The sequence below is a fragment of the Hylobates moloch genome, unplaced genomic scaffold (assembly GCF_009828535.3).
Source record: "Hylobates moloch isolate HMO894 unplaced genomic scaffold, HMol_V3 SCAFFOLD_18, whole genome shotgun sequence".
Classification (NCBI taxonomy): Eukaryota; Metazoa; Chordata; class Mammalia; order Primates; family Hylobatidae; genus Hylobates; species Hylobates moloch.
The window spans coordinates 29,725,044-29,743,570 of NW_026652293.1; the positions used below are offsets into that span (position 1 = coordinate 29,725,044).

Here is an 18,527-nt window from a genome sequence, read left to right on the forward strand (position 1 = left end):
TGGAAATGAAAATAAGAGTTAGATGTATAGATCAAAAAGACTTACATGACAGGGGTGGAATGGATTTGCAGGTCAGGTAGAGACAGAGGAAGCAGGAAAATAAAATTCCCACTGAATGATTAAGATTTTAAGAAGGAAACCAGGCTACACAGAGGAAGATGATTAGGTGACTTTTAGTCATGCTGAGAATGAGCAGCCTGTGGTTCTTCCAGGTGATGTGTTCAATAATTGGTTGGAAACAGAGATCTGGGATCAGGAAGTAAGTTAAGTCTAGAGAAATGGGAGTGCAAGGACATCACTTTCAGCTCCACATATCCAACTGCCAACTCAACATTTCCACCAGGATATCTCAGGGGTTTTTTATTTCCCTCCTAAACTTGATCCTCGTCCAGTGCTCTCTGTTATACTCAATTATACCACCACCCAACCAGAGCTCTCTCCAGGTCATCCTTGACACTTTGCCTTGCTCAGTACCCACATCCAATCAATTACCAAGTCCTTTTCTTTCATCAAAACATATCTCCTAAAAGTCTCAAATAGACATTTTCCTATGCCACAGCTTCCAGCTCCCTAAACCAAGTCAGCCTTAACTCACCAAAACTACTTCTTACCCTGGTAGTAGGTAAACTCCTACTCCCTCCCCATCTAATCCATTCTCCACACATTAGGTTCCAGGACTACTACAATGAGCAAAAGAGCCACAGTCCCTAGCTTGAAAGGCCTTCAACTGAATGAAGGAAGACTATCAATAAACACTTGTAATATTGACAAGTCAGTAGTATGACAAGGGAAATGGACAACTTAAGCAAACTGATCCTTTGCCAGAAGTAGGCAGCCCAGGGATGCAGATCTTTGCACGTTGGCAGCACCGCTGGGTCAGTTCTTATAGGTTGCATATACAGTTTTGGACCAGTGGGAATGAAATAAAAAGAATGGTAACAAAGCTTGTGTGTGAAGAGGGAGTTTAGGGATGGTATGAAAGATTTCACTTCAGGACATGCATGCTGTGTGGGTGCCAGAGGCAAAGGATTGGCCGTTCTGTGGTGTTTTTTAGGAGCCAGGCACAGACAAGCTGCGTACTTTCAAGCTATCTTTTTACTCTAATATTTTGGCATTAAACTTTCCATTAATGATTTTTAAGGCCTTGCTATAGCTCCTTGGTGATTCATCAGCTGTATTTTTCCTTTACTTCATTTCACAATTTTCCTTCTGCTATATATCTTAGTGAATCCTTACTTTTGCTTTTGGCAGACTCTATTTATTTAAGGCTAATTTTTCTACCATCCTTTACCTTCATCTTCCAGTTTCTTTAATCATACTTCCCTCAATAATTTTAAATCCTCTCTCCTTCTAATGCCACCTTCATTCAGCTTTTCTCTTCACCCCACCAGACCATGTTAACTTGCTCCCAAGGTCCCCTTTCCTTTGCAAATTTTTTTTTCATTTTTTTTGAGATGGAGTCTCACTTTGTTGCCTAAGCTGGAGTGCAGTGGCACAATCCTGGCTCATTGCAACCTCTGCCTCTAGGGTTCAAGCAATTCTCCTGCCTCAGCCCCCTGAGCAGCTGGAATTACAGGCATGTGCCACCATGCCCAGCTAATTTTTGTATTTTTATAGGGACGGGGTTTCACCCATGTTGGCCAGGCTGGTCTCAAACTCCTGACCTAAGGTGATCCATCTGCCTCAGCCTCCCAAAGTGCTGGGATTGCAGGCGTGAGCCACTGCACCTGGCCTTTAATTTTTTTCTATTTTTTTTTAACATTCTACAGAACACCCTTTGCAAATATTTACTTCTTCCTAGTAATCCCCAGCTGTGTCACACGAAGGCCCTAAGGCCTTAGCAGAACAAAGGAGGAAGCCACAGCAAGGACATCAGGAGACAGAGCCAGTGCCATCAGCTTGTCCTCAGGGAGAAACCAAGTACTCTTCTCAAGATTGCATCTCCCTACACTCTAGAGGTACATGTGCACAAGGAGAGAAGGAAAATCTGTAATTTCCTTGGAATGACTTCAATGAACTACAAGGAGGAGAAGAGACCACACTGTAGTCAAGGTGCATGCCTGCTCAGCAAGTGTCTCAAAATATACTCAACTTGACTATCAATGAATGAATGAATGTCAATCAATAACACATAAAGCAAGCAGGAAAGAATGAAATGAATAGTGTAGTTTGCCCCTAAGTGCTACTCCAGTTCAGCAAAGGGCTGGATTTCACAATTTACCTTTCAGCCTGCTCTGCAACCATATGAAAGATAATAGAGTTCAATCAGCACTATACAGTTGAAAGCAAAGTTATAATGTTGATAATATAGAAAACATTGTTCAGCCCTTATTGTGAGATTAGCACTTTACATGCATTATCTCATTTAAACTTCAAATTTCCTCCTTCTTAGGTGCTTTTTGTGTTTGTTTGTTTTCATTTTTTTGTTTTGTTTTGTTTTGCTTTTTTTAGACAGAGTCTCACTCTGTTGCCCAGGCTGGAGTGAAGTGGCGAGATCTCGTCTCACTGCAACCTCCACCTCCCGGGTTCAAGAGATTCTCCTGCCTCAGCCTCCTGTGTAGCTGGGATTACAGTAATGTGCCACCATGCCCGGGTAGTTTTTTTTAATAGAGACGGGGTTTCACCATGTTGGTCAGGCTGGTCTCGAACTCCTGACCTTGTGATCTACCCACCTCAGCCTCCCAAAGTGCTGGGATTACAGTTCTGTTTTACAGATTCAGATGCTGTTGCTTGCAGAACTGACCCTTCAATCACACGACCAGTAGTAATGGATCCAGGATTCCAACTTAAGCAGCCTAAACTCAAAGCCCATATTCTAAGCTACTATGCCTGTGGTTTTGAAAGTCCTTTGCTCATGTACCCCCAAAAACATTTTAATAAACTATTTACCACTTGTTCATTTTAGGTTGATATGAAAAAGTTTTCATTGTAAGTTTAAATATTTGCAAATGATATAATTTCTAGTGTATGGTGACTATTGAAATATTTTAAATATCATAAACTTATGTCATTCCTTTAAATGTATCCAGTGGGAATATAAATACCACAGTAATTTTATCTCCATCAGCATCTATTTAAAATATACATAAACAAGCTCTCTTTCTCGCTCTCTCTTTTTTTTTTTTTTTGAGACCGAGTCTCCCTCTGTCGCCCAGGATGGAGTAGAGCGGCACTAGCAACCTTCACCTCCCAGGTTCAAGCCATTCTCCTGCCTCAGCTTCCCAAGTAGCTAGGACTACAGAGGTGTGCCACAACACCCGGCTGATTTTTTGTATTTTTAGTAGAGATAGGGTTTCACCGTGTTAGCCAGGATGGTCTCCATCTCCTGACCTCATGATCCACCTGTCTCGGCCTCCCAAAGTGCTGGAATTACAGGCGTGAGCCACCACACCCGCCCATGAACAAGCTCTCTTTAACAGAAATAAGGTCTGCTTCCCTTCCACCATATCCACGCCCCAACCTGAGATGATATATTTGCTCAAGAGGAGAGAAGGCCTCTTCTGTGCTCATACCAAATGCCACTTCCTCTGAGAGGCTTTCTTTGACCACCCTCCTGCTTACTTTCTTCACAGCATTTATCATGATCTAAAATTATCTTGCACTTTTGCTAATTTACTTGTTTATGTCTCCTCCATTAGTTTATCAGCCACAAGGGCAGAATCTAGCTCAAGCATCACCCAAGTACACAGTCACTCCTTTAGCTTCTTGAAATTGTATTTCTGTTTTGCCTTTGCTATAGAATTTTCTCTTAGGGCAAAATAGTTTTAAATTTAAAAGTATCAAATATAAATAAAAAATATTTTTTTAAGTTTCTGTCACTATAAGGCTATAAGTTAAATAATGTTTTACTGAACTGTATTCTCAATTATGAGTGGTACATAATTGATCAAAACAACATAAATACATATACTTTTCATAAATTATTACTAAACATAAAAAGCAAAACCTTTATTATAAATATACTCTTTAATGTGCCAGATGGAGAAAGTATGTTTAATATCTTGAATATAAATGACACATATTTAAAAAAATCACTTTGGTGCCCTAGAGGTTTCTACACTTGGAACAATGAACTATGCAAATTGCAGTCTGAGTAAGCAGTAGACTTTCGTTTGTAAAGGTAGAGAAGGGCAATTGTGAAAAGAGAGGTGGGAAAGAAGAACTAACAAAACTCTTTCATTGTAGGTGTTCTTTGATCAGTTTAGGAGTAGGTACATACAAAAATTAAAGATAACTGATCCTGTAAAAATGCTGGCTGTAATACCTAATCCTTTGGAAAATCTTCATGTGGGCCAGGGGCACACACCACTTAGAAGACCCCTAAAATACAGTAAACTGCCACCTATGAATCAATGCTTACTATGCCCAACGAATAATAATTTATCCAGTACAGGATCAAAAGAGCCCCCAGACTTGGCTCCCTGATTTGCCAGTATTAAGTCCTATGTGAGACAAAGTTTGCTTCATGAACCAGGACCTTCACTGCATCCAGGCAAAGAACTAGCTGTCTTCATACGGAACATTTTCTTTTAAAGAGCAAAACAGAGACATAGAATTCTAGAGCAAGAAGATATTTGGGATATCAACCAGCTTTTACATTTTACAGTCAAGAAAAGATCACCAACCAGCTAATAGGAAAGCCAATTCCAGAATTCAGATCTTCTGATTCTTCGTGCAGGGTACAGTGGACATGCTGGGATATGGGCTGCCCAGCCAGGGACTACATTTTCCAGCCGCCCCCAACAGGTGCAGCCATGTGACTGAGTTCCATTCAAAAGAATGTGACAGAAAAGACTTGGGCCATTCCTGGCCTAGCTCATAAAATCCTCCCATGTGGCACTTCTCCATGCTCTTTTCTCCTCCCAACTGGTTGAGATGAAGACAACACTTGGGCTGACTTCAGAAGCTACATATTAAAGATGGAAGAGGCCTCTTTTAGCAGGGACTCTGCTGACCTGGTAACTTGATCAGTACTTTGTAACAAGCAAGAAATAAACTTCTTTTATGATTAAGCCAGTATAAATTTTGGAGTCTATTTGTTATAACAGCTTACCCTAACTAAAACATACAGTTTTTTTCTGTGTTTATATTTTTAATAGCATATCACCTTTTTCCCCTTAGATCAACTGAGTCACTTCAACACCTCTTGAAGTGTAAAAACATAATAGTTCTAGTATATTGTAATGGTTAATTTATTTGTCAACTTGGCTGGGCTGTGTGGTATCCGGATAGTTGGTTTAACATTGTTCTGGGTATGTCTGTGAGAGTGTTTCCAGAGAAGATTAACATTTGAATTGGCAGAATGGGTAAAGCAGATTGCCCGCCCCAATGTGGGTGAGCCTCATCCAATTCATTCATTGTCTTTGAGCTGGAACATTAGTCTTCTGTCTTCAATCCTCTCCTCAGACTAGAACTTACACTATCAGCTCTACTGGGTCTCAGGCCTTCAGAGTTGCACTAGGACTACATCATCAGCTCTCCTGAGTCTCCAGCTTGCCAACTGCAGATCCTAGGACTTCTCAGCCTCCATAACCACATGAGCCAATTCCTTATAGTTTCTTTCTCCATCTTTCCCTCCCTCCCTCCCTCCCTTTCTACATGTATAGTTATAGAAAGATACAGGTATAGATATAGATATAGGTCTCCGATTGGTTCTGTTTCTCTGGGTAATTGAGACTAACATGTATCTGAAGATAATGGTTTGGTCTATGAGCTAAGGATTGCATGGGCTAATTGGCAAAATAATAGCAATTCTTAGTTACTTGGTGTTATGTGAAAATAAAGTGTTAATAGTCTCTGTCACCTAATTATTTAAGATGCTAGTGAAAGCATAGTACTCTGAGAAACAAGGCTTACACCTAAAAGAAACAAACTTCTGCAGTCTCCAATGGTCCTCTTAGCACACTATCCTGGGAGACAGATGTGTGAAAATCTATATAACAATCAGTTTGCCAACAACGAGGAGGAGAGAGGGGTGGACTAAATCTTCAAAGCCAAACATCACTAAAACAAAACAAAACAAAACAAAACAAAACAAACAAAAAACAAGATCAAATGCAGAATTTGTGACCTGGAAGGAATGTCAGAGATCATCCAAACATTTTCTTTTCAGTGTGGCTCAGAGAGGGAAACTGGGCAGTAACTTTTGGGTAGTATTACATAGGCTGGGGTTCAAATGAAGCTCTGCCACTTATTAGCCTGTATAACCTTAATTTAAACAAGTTTCCTAACCTTTCTAAGCCCCAGTTTCCTCATTCCTAAAATAAGAATAAAAATCCCTACCTAGTAGGATGGTAATTAGGACTAAACAAGGTAAAATATATATAGCATGCCAATGGCTCGATCAGAATCAGAACCCAAGCTTCCTCACTCCACCCGAGTCCAACGCCTTTCCACGTGCACCAGACTGCCTCCAACTCCCAGTTGACACCCTGTGAGCAGCGGGTCTTCACGTACTCTCCAAGACTCACTGATGCCGACCCATCAAGCTCTTTCAGGTGGCCGGGAGCCGGTATAGCGCAAATATCAAAACTGTTAACATCTATGCTCTTCTTTTTGGCCTTAAGCATTTGATACATAGTTATTAAAAGATAAAAAGACACTTGTTCCCTGTGGCATGCTGTGACAGTACTATGGAAAGAATTTACTGTCAGTCAGAGGGCATAAGCCTTAACTCCAGTTCTCACACGTCCTTACTCTGTGCTGCACAGGGCTTTGGTTTCCTCAGGTACAAATCAAGGGGCTTAAATTACATAATGAGGCAGAGATTATCATTGATTCTAAAATTCTATTTGCTCACTAATGTTTCATCAACAGCATCATCTTCCCTTAATCCTGGTGTGTGAGTCTCATTTCGGTGATTTTGTGGCATTGGGTGTTTCTGTGCATGCTGGCAAAGCTAGAATAGATGGAATAGGTTCTCTAAATGATCTTTTATTCTAAATTAGTCCTCAGTTTAAAAAGGGACAAGATAGACCACTTTGCAAAAACCGTACATGGTCATCAGAAAGCTGAACTGCATTGTTCTCTGGCATGGGTTTGAGTATGATTCAAATGCAAAAAAATGAAAAAACCAGTAGTAGGGTTAACTTAACATCACAGGGGACATCTGCATGAAATAATAAATGAAATAAGAAAATAAATGTCTGCCCAATAAGAGGAAAACTTCCCCACCCATGACATGTGTTCATTCAAAAAATATTTTTGGAAAGCGTGAAAAATCTTTGGGTAGTGATTTCACAGAAAATCACTGTGGTGGAAACAAGCTCCATATTTCTCGTGGCTTAAGATTTTAGCACTTATGACATCCGTGCAGATGATCCCAAAAGGCAAGCATGAGCCAACACCCAGAGATCACTCCTAATAGGAGGTTATAGCCCTTTTTTGATTGATTCATTCATTAAACAAATATTTATTGAGCACCTTAAATATATGTCAGGTCATATCTAGGGCCTAGGGATACAGCGGTGAATAAAATATGCAAAATATCTCTAAGTTCATGGTATCTTAGTCCAACAGGGCTTCTATAACAAAATATTATAAACTGAATGGTTTATAAACAACAGAAATGACTTCTCACTGTTCTGGAGGCTGGAAAGTCCAAGATCAAAGCTCTGGTAGATTTGGTGTCTGGCGAAAACCTATCTTCTGGTTCACAGACAGTGCTTTCTCCCTGTGACCTCACATGGTAGAAGGGATGAGGGATCTCTGTGGAACCTCTTTTATAAGGCCTTTAATCACATTGATGAGAGTTCTGCCCTCATGACCTAATTACCTCCAAAAGGCCCCATTCCCAAATGCCATCGCATTGAGAATTAGATTTAAACAAAGGATTTTGGGAGAATATGAAAATTTATAGCACATGGAAATCACATTCTAGTGGCTAATTTATCCCTTATCCTGGAATTTTTAAGATAAAGTTTCAGTCAAAAGGGTCATTATAAAAGGAGGGGGTACCTCTAGATTTTTTTTCAAAAAGGCAATACAACTCCTTTTAAAACCCTCCATCCCAGCCAGGTGCAGTGGCTCACACCTGTAATACCAGCACTTCAGGAGGCCAAGGATCACCTGAGGTCAGGAGTTCGAGACCAGCCTGGCCAACGTGGTAAAACCCCTTCTCTACTAAAAATACAAAAATTAGCCATGCATTGTGGTACGCACCTGTAATCTCAGCTACTCAGGAGGCTGAGGCAGGAGAATCACGTGAACCTGGGAGGTGGAAGTTGCAGTTAGCCGAGATCATGCCACTGTACTCCAGCCTGGGCGAGAGAGGGAGACTCTGTCTCAAAACAAAACAAAACAAAACAAATCCTCCATCCCACTGACACGCGATCATCAAAGGCAAAGGAAGGCCATGCAGGTGATAGCTATGCTGTGGTCTGTTCAATGCCAACTGATAAAAATCACCTCCTCACAGTTGATTTGCTCACCTGGGGTCTTTAATAATCTGCGGTGGCAAAATTAAGATTCCACAGGGACTTTTCAACCTGTTCCTTTTATAAGAATGCCACAAAACATTTATTTTAGACCAGAAAACTTGATTTCCACAATTCCATTCTACTTTAGGAGCTGGGATTAAGGTCTATATTAGACTATCATTCTCGACTGCTGCCCTTGCTATCAGCCAAACTCTGCAACAATGAAGATATAAACTAAATTATTATATGACTTACTATGTTAGCTTCCTTGTCCAAAAAACAAATCATCCTAGCAAAACATGCTTAATGCCAAGCCTCCAAAACCTAAATAGAATGTGGCCCATTGGTAATCACAAGTGAGTGAATAGAAATTGTTGACATGAATGTGTGTGCACGTGTGCACACATGCACACACACACACACACACACTCTCTCTCTCACTTTGTCTCTCTTTTATTCATTCACTCAAGCACACACGAAGAGTTCCTAAGTCACAGGATTAAATCACCAGCAGGAGTTATTGCAGCTGAACTAAAAATGAATCACTTACAACCTGAGGCTGCCCTTCTAGCCACTGAAGTTTCTCTCCCATTAGAGTTGACAATGGCAGGCTGTCAAGTGAATACCTCACGGCCTCCTCCTGCTGTCACAGGCCTCACACTGTAGCTTTACAAAGATAAAATAATAACCACATGCCAGTCAGCCCTTCTTAAACTAGTTCTGTGCAACATCTGTCAAGGGCCCTCCCAGGCCAGTTCCTGCCAGGAAATTACTACTGCCCAAGGAATGGCCAACAGTTCAAACATAGCCCCTCACTGGGTCTCTTAGTAATTATTTTTCTCATTTCCATGGCTCTTCAAATTTGGAAAATACTTTATGTTCATTTTAATTACATGATTTAGGGTACTTTAACCCTCAGAAAAACCTTGCCAAGTAAATCTGCACTGCTACTCTAGATTTATAGATGGGAAAATTGAGAGGCTTACTCAAGACCACACAGCACTTTGCATCTGTAACTAACGATTTAGCTCTTGGGTGGATAAAGTCTTGTAATAGTATCTATTTGCTATCAGAGATGTCATCAGAGGTGTTAACTGTGAATGTCTTCTTCTTCTCCTCCGCCTGCCCCCACACCCCATTCCCAGCATTCTGTTAACATAGTAAATGCTTGTGAGAAACTTAATGAGTTATGGCAACCAGGGCTAAGCTCAAGACAGTTGCCAAATCCACTCACAGGTTCAATTGAATGTAGAGTTGACCTCTCTAGATAATTATAACAGGACATGGAATGAATTCCCCTCCAAGGCTTTCTAAGGGGAAAACTAAAGGTCCCTAGACTCTCACCTTTGTGCCCCATTCAACCTTACTAATCTTAAGAGGGGAATGGAAAGACCCAGTAAGGGTGGGCTATAGCATTTCACTCCTCTCTAGAGTGCTTTTCTGTCACCTCACCCCCGCAACACCTCCTACATACTCATTAAGTGCAGTGGTGGGTGGGAGAGTTGGAGGGCTCCCAGAAAACTGCTCACTGAGGCTGGGAGCGACTGCAGGCTCCATGGGCTGAATGTTATTGAACTGCATCCAGGGACAGTTCATGAGAGAAAATGACAGATGTCCTCTGGAATCTGGGTGCCTATGAACACAGAGCTTGGGTTCTGCTTCTCACTGAAGAGTTGGTTGGAACCAGTGTGCAAAAGTCGAGTACGGAGGGTGTGCATCAGGCTACCCTTTGCATAACGATGTGAGTTGCCCAGGATCTGAGTGCATGCTGCAAAGGGTAACCCAGCCTTGAGACATTGTGTGTGACCCGGCCTAAAAGGGCTGACTCAGTAACAGGTTGTGGGGTCAACCTCCAGGAGCAGGAGCTCAGGATAAATTCAAAGATGGCTAAAGCAGAGACATCCCAAGTTAGGGGCCTCCAAAGATGCAGAAGTGTAGCTCAGGAGAGAGAAGACATATGTAAGCATGTCACATCTGGAAAGCATCAAGGACCAAGAGAAAGATGGCACCCAGACAAGCAAGGGATTTTTGCCCTTTTCCTTCTAGTTATCCACTTCCACAACTTCTCTGATCCTGGTGATATGGTTTGACTCTGTTCCCACCCAAATCTCGTCTCAAATTGTACCTGGTGGGAGGTGACTGGATCATGGGGGTGGTTTCCCCATGCTGTTCTCTTGATAGTGAGGGAGGTCTCATGAGATCTGATACTTCAAAAGTGGCAGTTTCCCCTGTGTGCTCTCTCCCTCTCCTGCCACCATGTGAAGAATGTCCTTGCTTCCCCTTCACCTTCCGCCATAATTGTAAGTTTTCTGAGGCCTATCTAGCCATGCAGAACTATGAGTCAATTAAACCTCTTTTGTTTATGAATCACCCAGTCACAGGTAGTATCTTTACAGCAGTGTGAAAACAGACTAATACACCTGGGAAACACCTGCCAAAAAACAAGGGATGCAAAAACAAAAGAGCAAGAGGTCTGCCCTACTCATGCCTTTCAGGAGTTCAAGTACGATAACCTTCCCCCTCACCACCAGTGCCTTTCCTGATCAGATCTCCGTCCTCACCCTCCTCCCAGTCTATACAGGGACCCAGGCACCTTCATAGGTCTTGGATAGGTAAAGATGGTTCTCAAGTAGCAAGTTGGGGCTTAGAAGAAAGTGGGGGAAGGCAGGCAGGAGAATGAGCTCCCACAGCACTGGTAAGAGTGTGCATCGAAGAGCCTGCAGTACCGAGTGGACTACCTGCTGAGAGCCACGAAGTGTGAGCCTCAGGCCAGGCATTGAGAAGGGTGACCATGTAGAGTGAAAGTGGCACATAGGCCTGGAGGAGAGCAAGTTGTGGCTATGCTTCAAGGAGCTCACCAATGACATGATCACCACCAAGAATGCCAGGAAGTTGTTTCCAGTGCCGAGCATGTCTGGCTTGGCTTTAAGAGCCATGTACTCCTTCTTGCTGGACTTCGTGGAGGCCTACAGTAAGCGCTGGAAGAAAACCAGAAGTGGGAACCAGGAATGGGTGCCAGAGGGCAAACCTGAGCCGTAGGCCCTCAGGTGTGTGCCCATCCAGCCCAATTCCCCCAACTTAGGGCGCTACTGGATGAAGATGCCCATCTCCCTCAGCAAAGTCAAGATCAACAACTAGCTACACAGAGGGGGCCTGATCATGTCAAACTCCTTAATAAGCACCAGCCTCGAATTCACATAGTGAGAGTGGGGTGTCCACAACACATAATCACTAGCCATTGCTTTCCGAGACCTAGTTCATAAATAACTGTGACAGCTTATCAGAATGAAGAGCTCAAAGCTGAAATTTAAACACAATCCATTTGCAAAAGTTTCCCTGGATGCAAAGGAAAGAAGCAATTACAAAGATACGATGGAAGAACTCCAAGGCAGCCAGGAAGAACCCCAATCTAGGTACTCCCATTCAGTTGGTAGCTTATTCCTAGAACCAGTACCCTCTGCCCACCTGCCAACCCCCATCCTCAGTTTGGAGGCCTCCCTCACTTCCCTCCACATACAGCTGTGAAAGGGACCCTGCCCTAAGGAACCAACATTCATCCTCCTACCCTAGCCCTGTGCTCACTGGAACAGTTCTCCAACATATTCTTGAAAGACTTTCCCTGAGGCCTGGAAGCTGGGTAGGAAGGGGGGCAGGGGGTGAATAACTCGTCCCTTCTCAGGCCCAGTCCCAAGGCGCAAGAACACTTGCGCCAGCAGCGTGCATCAGCAAGACAGCAGAAGCAGGAAGAGAGCGGGCCGGCAGAAGACACGTACCCACTGAAGACTGAGAGAGGTCGTCCAGGTACCGTGTAGCAGTTACATCAGACTGAGGCACTTCCTGTCTACAGGAGACTATAAAACCCCTGCCCGGTCTCATTTGGTGCTGATGCCATTTTAGGTCTCAGCCCATCTGCACCCAGGCACACATTAAAACAGCGCGTTGCTCCACACCACCTTGTGTTGTTCATTGGCGTGCTCTCGGGGTTCAAACTGATACAAGAGCCTTACATCTGGTGCCGAAATCCGGAAGGGGCTTCGGTCCGCGTCCCTTGTGTCCTTCCACCCTGGACAGCAGTCCACAGCAACCGGACAAAGAAAGCTTCTCAGCCTCCGGTCACCTCTCTGTGCATGCACATCAGTCACTGATTTCACCTACTGGTAAATTTCCCGGGAGCCCGGTTAACAGAGAAAAATCCACATGGCCTCTCTTGGTTTCTCCAGTCCAAAGATCCAATGTTGGTCCAAGAAGGCTCTGGCATGTGCCAGGCACTCGCTGATCATCTGGTCTTAGGGGGATGCCTCTAAGCCTGGTTGGGGACTGCCTCTGCGTCACTAGGCTGGGCAGGAGCTTGGTGATGAATTGTATCAGCATGCGCCTGAGCTAGGGTCCAGATACGGTCCCAGTCTTCTGGGGTGAGGGTGGAAGAGAAGATAATATAGAGGTCATGCCAGGTTAGTTCATAAGACTGGGTGAGGTACTGAAACTCTCTAATATAAGAGGTAGGGTCTTCTGGAAATGAACCAAGTCCTGTTAATTTGAGAGAGATCAGTGAGGGGGAAGGGAACATGAACAAGGCCTTGAAAAAGGCAGCGGTGACGATCACTCCTTTTATCATCTCCCTCCGGCCGTCCAGGATGGTCTCCTTTTCCCTGTTCTCCCGAGCCTACCCTCCGTTATGGGAAATTCCCAGTCTTCCATTCCAAAAGGCAGCCCTCTAGGCTGCCTCATAAAAAACCTGCAGACCTTAGGCCTCATGCAAGATATCCGCCCTAAGCGCCTTGTCTTTTTTTGCAATTCAATCTGGCCACAGTACGAATTACATAACAGGTCCAAATGGCCCACAAATGGAACATTCGACTTTATAATTTTAACTAATTTAAGCAATTATTGCCGACAACTGGAGAAATGGGGAGAAATTCCTTATGTCCAGGCCTTTTTGCACTTAGATCACAACCTGATCTCTGCAATTCTTGCTCACCTGTTCAAATCATTCTCCTCCATTCTCACCACCCAGATCGCCTTCCTCCTCCCCACCCCACCTTTTTTTCCTTGTTTGATCCAGCAGTCTGCTGTCCACCTCTCCCAGCCCCTACCTCTCCCCTCTCAACCATCTTCTTTAACCCCCAAGCCTCCTCTTTATCTTCTCAGCTGCCATCTTCCCAGCCACCATCTTCCCAGTCAGCAGTATTCGCTCCTTTTTCTACACCATCCCCTCCTCAGGACAATTCTAGTATTGCCTGTACCCATTGTCCTCCCCCACCACCCTCTCCTGAGGCTTGCAAATTCATCCCGCCACCTTATGCCCCTATCTTCCACTGCCTGTTAACTCAACCCCCCTTTCCCCATTCAAACCCTCAGCAGGAACCACTTCCAGGCTCTTCCTTCTCTCTTTCCCATACTCGCTCAGGTGCCATCTTTGGCCCATGCCCCACCCTTACTTCAGCGCCTGTGCTAGTGTGCCCACTTTGGGAAGTAGCAGGAACTAAAGGTATTGTTAGAGTTCATGTTCCCTTCCCCCACACTGATCTCTCTCAAATTAACAAAAGACTCGGTTCATTTCCAGAAGATCCTACCTCTTATATTAGAGAGTTTCAGTACCTCACCCAGTCTTATGAACTAACCTGGCATGACCTCTATGTTATTCTCTCTTCCACTCTCACCCCAGAAGACTGGGACCATATCTGGACCCTAGCTCAGGCGCATGCTGATACAATTCATCACCAAGCTCCTGCCCAGCCTAGTGACGCAGAGGCAGTCCCCAACCAGGCCCCCCACTGGGATTATCAAGACAGGGCCCCTGGATGCCACCATCAAGACCAAATGATTGTGTCTCTCCTTGCAGGACTCAAAAAGGGTGCCCATAAAGCAGTCAACCATGAAAAGCTTTCAGAAATCACCCAAGGTCCCCACAAAAACCCAACCCTTTTCTCTCTCGTTTAACTGAAGCCATCAGAAAGTATACCAACCTAGACCCAGACAGCCCAGAAGGAACCACTATCTTAAACCTTCAGTTCATCTCCCAATCTACCCCCAGTATTCGGCGCAAGCTTCAGAAGCTTGACGACAGCCTTCAAACCACACAATGAGACCTTCTTAATTTAGCCTTCACCATCCTTAACAGTCATGATGAGGAAAGTAAAAGGCAAAAAACAGGCAGAGTTTCAAATGTTTGCCTCTGCCATCAGGGGCTCTGTGGGCCCACGGGGCCGCAGCTCCACACAGAAGCCTCCTAGCAATCCACCTCCACCTGGCGCCTGTTTCAAGTGTGGCAATGAAGGCCACTGGTCCAGACAATGCCCAAACCCAGGTAAGCCCACCAGGCTGTGCCCCCTCTGTGGAGGACCCAACTGAAAGTCAGACTGTGAGCAGCCCCCACAAGGACTGCCCCCATCCCTTCCTGAGCCGGTCAAAACCTCCTACTCGTATCTCATCGGCCTTGCTGCTGAAGACTGACAGTGCCCTGGAACGGACACCTCGGCAACTACCATCTCTTCATGTGAGCCAAGGGTAACCCTGATGGTGGCGTGTAGGCCAGTATGTTTTTTAATTAATACCAGGGCAACCTACTCTGCTTTACCTAATTTTTCAGGACCTACCCAGTCCTCCCAAGTCTCTGTTGTAGGAACTGATGGACAAGTCTCCAAATCCCGAGACACCCCTCCACTTTTCTGCTCCCTGCACACCTTTTCCTTCACTCACTCTTTCTTAGTCCTGCCCTCATGCCCAACTCCGCTCCTAAGTAGAGATATCCTTTCAAAACTCCACACTACTCTCCACTTCCACATTCCCCATAGTACCCAATGCATCAACCCAGACCCCTCCGGGGCTTCTAACTTTCTTCTACTCCTCCAACCTCCCACCTTAAAACATGCAACCTTTCCTTATCCCCCAGCCATAGTTAACCCCACTGTTTGGGATACTTCCACACCCTCAATCACAAAACACCACACCCCTCCCACATTACCCTTAAAGTCCCCACCCAGTTCCTATCACAGAAGCAGTATCCCATCCCCCAAGCAGCTCTCATAGGCCTAAAGCCTATAATTTCTCACCTCCTTGTCAGTCACCTACTCTGCCCAACAGACTCCCCTTTTAACACATCAATTCTACCCGTCAAAAAGCCAGATGGAACTTATTGCTTAGTCTAGGACCTCAGGCTCATTAACCAAGCCGTACTCCTAGCATGTCCAGTAATTCCTAAACCATATACTTCGCTTTCCACAGTTCCCTCCAACACCACCTGTTTTTCTGTTCTAGACCTACAGGATGCTGTTTTCACAATTCCTTTACACCCTAATTCCCAAAACCTCTTTGTCTTTACATGGGAAAACCCTGACACCCACCTTTCACATCAGCTCACCTGGTGCATACTAACTCAAGATTTCAGAGACAGCCCCCACCTTTTTGGGCAGGTCCTTGCTCGTGACCTGTACCTTATCCCTAAAACCATCCACTCTCCTTCAGTATGTTGATGATCTATACCTGTGTAGACCCTCTCAAAGAGACTGCAACGTCCATACCATCTCTCCTTTAAACTTCTTGGCAGAATGGAGGCATCAGGTCTCCCTTAAGAAAGCACAAATATGCACCCCCCCCAGTCACCTATCTAGGCCTAGCTCTTACCCTGCAAACCCAAGGGCTCACAACCGACCGCATATCCCTCCTCCAGTCCCTCCCACCTCCACAAACTAAGCAAGAAATTCTCTCTTTTCTAGGACTAGCAGGATATTTTAGGCTCTAGGTTCCCTCCTTCACTCTGCTTGCCAAACCGTTATACCAAGCCACTAAAAGCCCTCTCCATGAGGCTTTAAACCCTGCACAGCCTATTACCTAACCTTTCTGTCTACTCCAGAAGGCTCTCACCTCAGCCCCCATCCTCACTCTCCCAGACCTAGACCTCACCAAACCCTTCTCCCTCTATACCAATGAATGGTGTGGAGTTGCAATAAGTGTTCTAACCCAGTCTAAGGGACCCACCTTCCAGGTTGTTGCCTACCTCTCTAAACAGCTTGAAGCCACAGTTCTTGGATGGCCTGCCTGCCTCCAAGCATTGGCAGCAGCTGCTGTCCTCACCCTTGAAAGCTTAAAACTATCTCTTCATGCCAACCTAACAGTTTATTCAACCCATAACATCAAAGACATGCTAGCTCACTGCAATGTACTAAGTCTCATCTCTGCCCAGTGGCTCCTCCAACTGTATGCTCTATTCATAGAAACTCCCCACATGACCATGTTAACCAGCTTCTGTCTAAACCTGGCCACAGTCTTACCTGAAGTTACAACCACCCAAGACCCTACACACTCCTGTGTGAACACTGTTCAAACATTTCTTATACATTTTCCAAACCTAACAGACCAACACCTTCCAGATGCCTCCTTTACTTGGTTTGTAGATGGCAGCTCCTTCCTACACCAAGGACACCAACATGCTGGCTATTTTATAGTGTCACCCCACACACACTATTGAAGCTAATCTGCTCCCTCTAAGAACCACCTCCCAAAAAGCTGAACTCATTGCCCTCACTCAAGCTCTCACTCTAGCAGCCAGAAAACAGATCAACATATATTCAAATTCTCATTATGCGTTCCACATAGTGCACTCACACTCATCCATCTGGAAGGAACAGGGTCTCCTAACTGCAAAAAACACTCCTGTCATACATGGATCTCTCATCAACAAATTCCTTCAAGCTGCCAGGCTCCCACAGAAAGTTGCCATCATTCATTGCAGGGGCCACCAAACTCCATACAATCCTACAGCAGCTGGAAATGCACTAGCAGATCAGGTAGACAAACAAGTACACCTACAACCTGTGCAAGGCCAGTTTCTGTCCGTGTCCTTGTTCTCTCCTCTTTACTCCTCAGAAGAAAAGGAGGACTTCTGAGCCCAAAACCTTCAAAAGCAAGGCCCATGGTAGGTCAAGGAAGGGCGCTTCATTCTTCCTCACTCTCAAACAATCCCTATCCCCCAAAGTCTCCACAACTTTTGCATGTCGGTTCCAAACCTCTCTTACAACTTATCTGCCCTATTCTCACTTGTCCTCACCTTTCCAGTTGTGTTCAAGAAATCACCCAGTCCTGCTCTATCTGCCATTCAGTGTCACCCCAGGGCTCCCTCCAGCCACTGCCTTTTCCTACCCACCAAGCCCAGGGCCAGGTACCTGGGCAAGATTGGCAAGTAGACTTCACTCACATCCCACCCAATAAACAGCTCCACTATCTTCTAGTCTTTGTCTGTACTTTCTCAAGGTGGGTAGAAGCGTTCCAAACAACTTCAGAAGGTGAGGTCTGTGGTAAGTTTAATATCTCCAATTGTTGTCTTAACATAGACGATAATGGAAAAACAGTACTATAAATTGCTTCAAACATCAGAAAAGTAGCCCATGTACCAGTCCAAACCTGGAAGGGATGGGATCCAACAAACCTTCTAGGAGGGTGGTTCTCTCATTTAGGAGGATTTAAAATGCTGGTAGGGACAGTAATCTTCATCACTGGCCTCCTCCTGTTTCTCCCCTGTATTATCCCACTAATAATAAAAGCTATTAAAAGTCTTGTTGAAACCATAGTTAACCGCCAGACAATCCAGATGATGCTCCTGCTGCAACGACATGATGAATACCAACCCATCTCTCAAAAATAACCCCAAAATTAAGTTTTTGTTTCCAAGGTGGCCACACCACCCACCATGTCACGCTTGAAGTAGTTATTGAGAAAGTCGTCACTTTTCCCTTTTTCTATAACCAAATAGACAAGAATGAAAGACTTTCCCCAGGGCCTGGAAGCCAGGGGGGGAGGTGGTGAATAACTCCTCACTTCTCAGGCCTAGTCCCAAGGCACAAGACCACTTGCACCAACAGTATGTGTCAGCAAGATAGCAGAAGCAGGAAGAGAGCTGGCCGGAAGACACGTACCCCCTGAAGACCGAGAGAGGTACTGCTGTCCAGGTACTGCATAGCAGTTACATCAGACTGAGACACTTCCTGTTTACAGGAGACTATAAAACTGCTGCCCCATCCTCATTTGGTGCTGACGCCCTTTTAAGCCTCAGCCTGTCTGCACCCAGGCACACATTAAAACAGCGTGTTGCTCCACACCGCCTTGTGTTGTTCG

The 18,527-nt window shown here is 44.7% G+C and overlaps 2 protein-coding genes across 5 annotated transcripts in view; one reads left to right on the top strand and one right to left on the bottom strand.

Annotated features, from left to right (window-relative positions):
* Nucleotides 1-18,527, bottom strand: part of RGL1 (ral guanine nucleotide dissociation stimulator like 1) — a 283,782-nt gene that overhangs the window by 205,749 nt on the left and 59,506 nt on the right. The gene's annotated exons all lie outside the window — the stretch shown is intronic.
* On the top strand, nt 11,328-15,078 carry LOC131381782 (transcription factor NF-E4-like). The gene is made up of 4 exons (XM_058430497.1): nt 11,328-11,452; nt 12,097-12,223; nt 12,417-12,574; nt 14,571-15,078. The coding sequence occupies exons 1-4, from the start codon at nt 11,328-11,330 to the stop codon at nt 14,926-14,928; spliced, it is 768 nt and encodes a 255-aa protein (XP_058286480.1). The 3' UTR covers nt 14,929-15,078.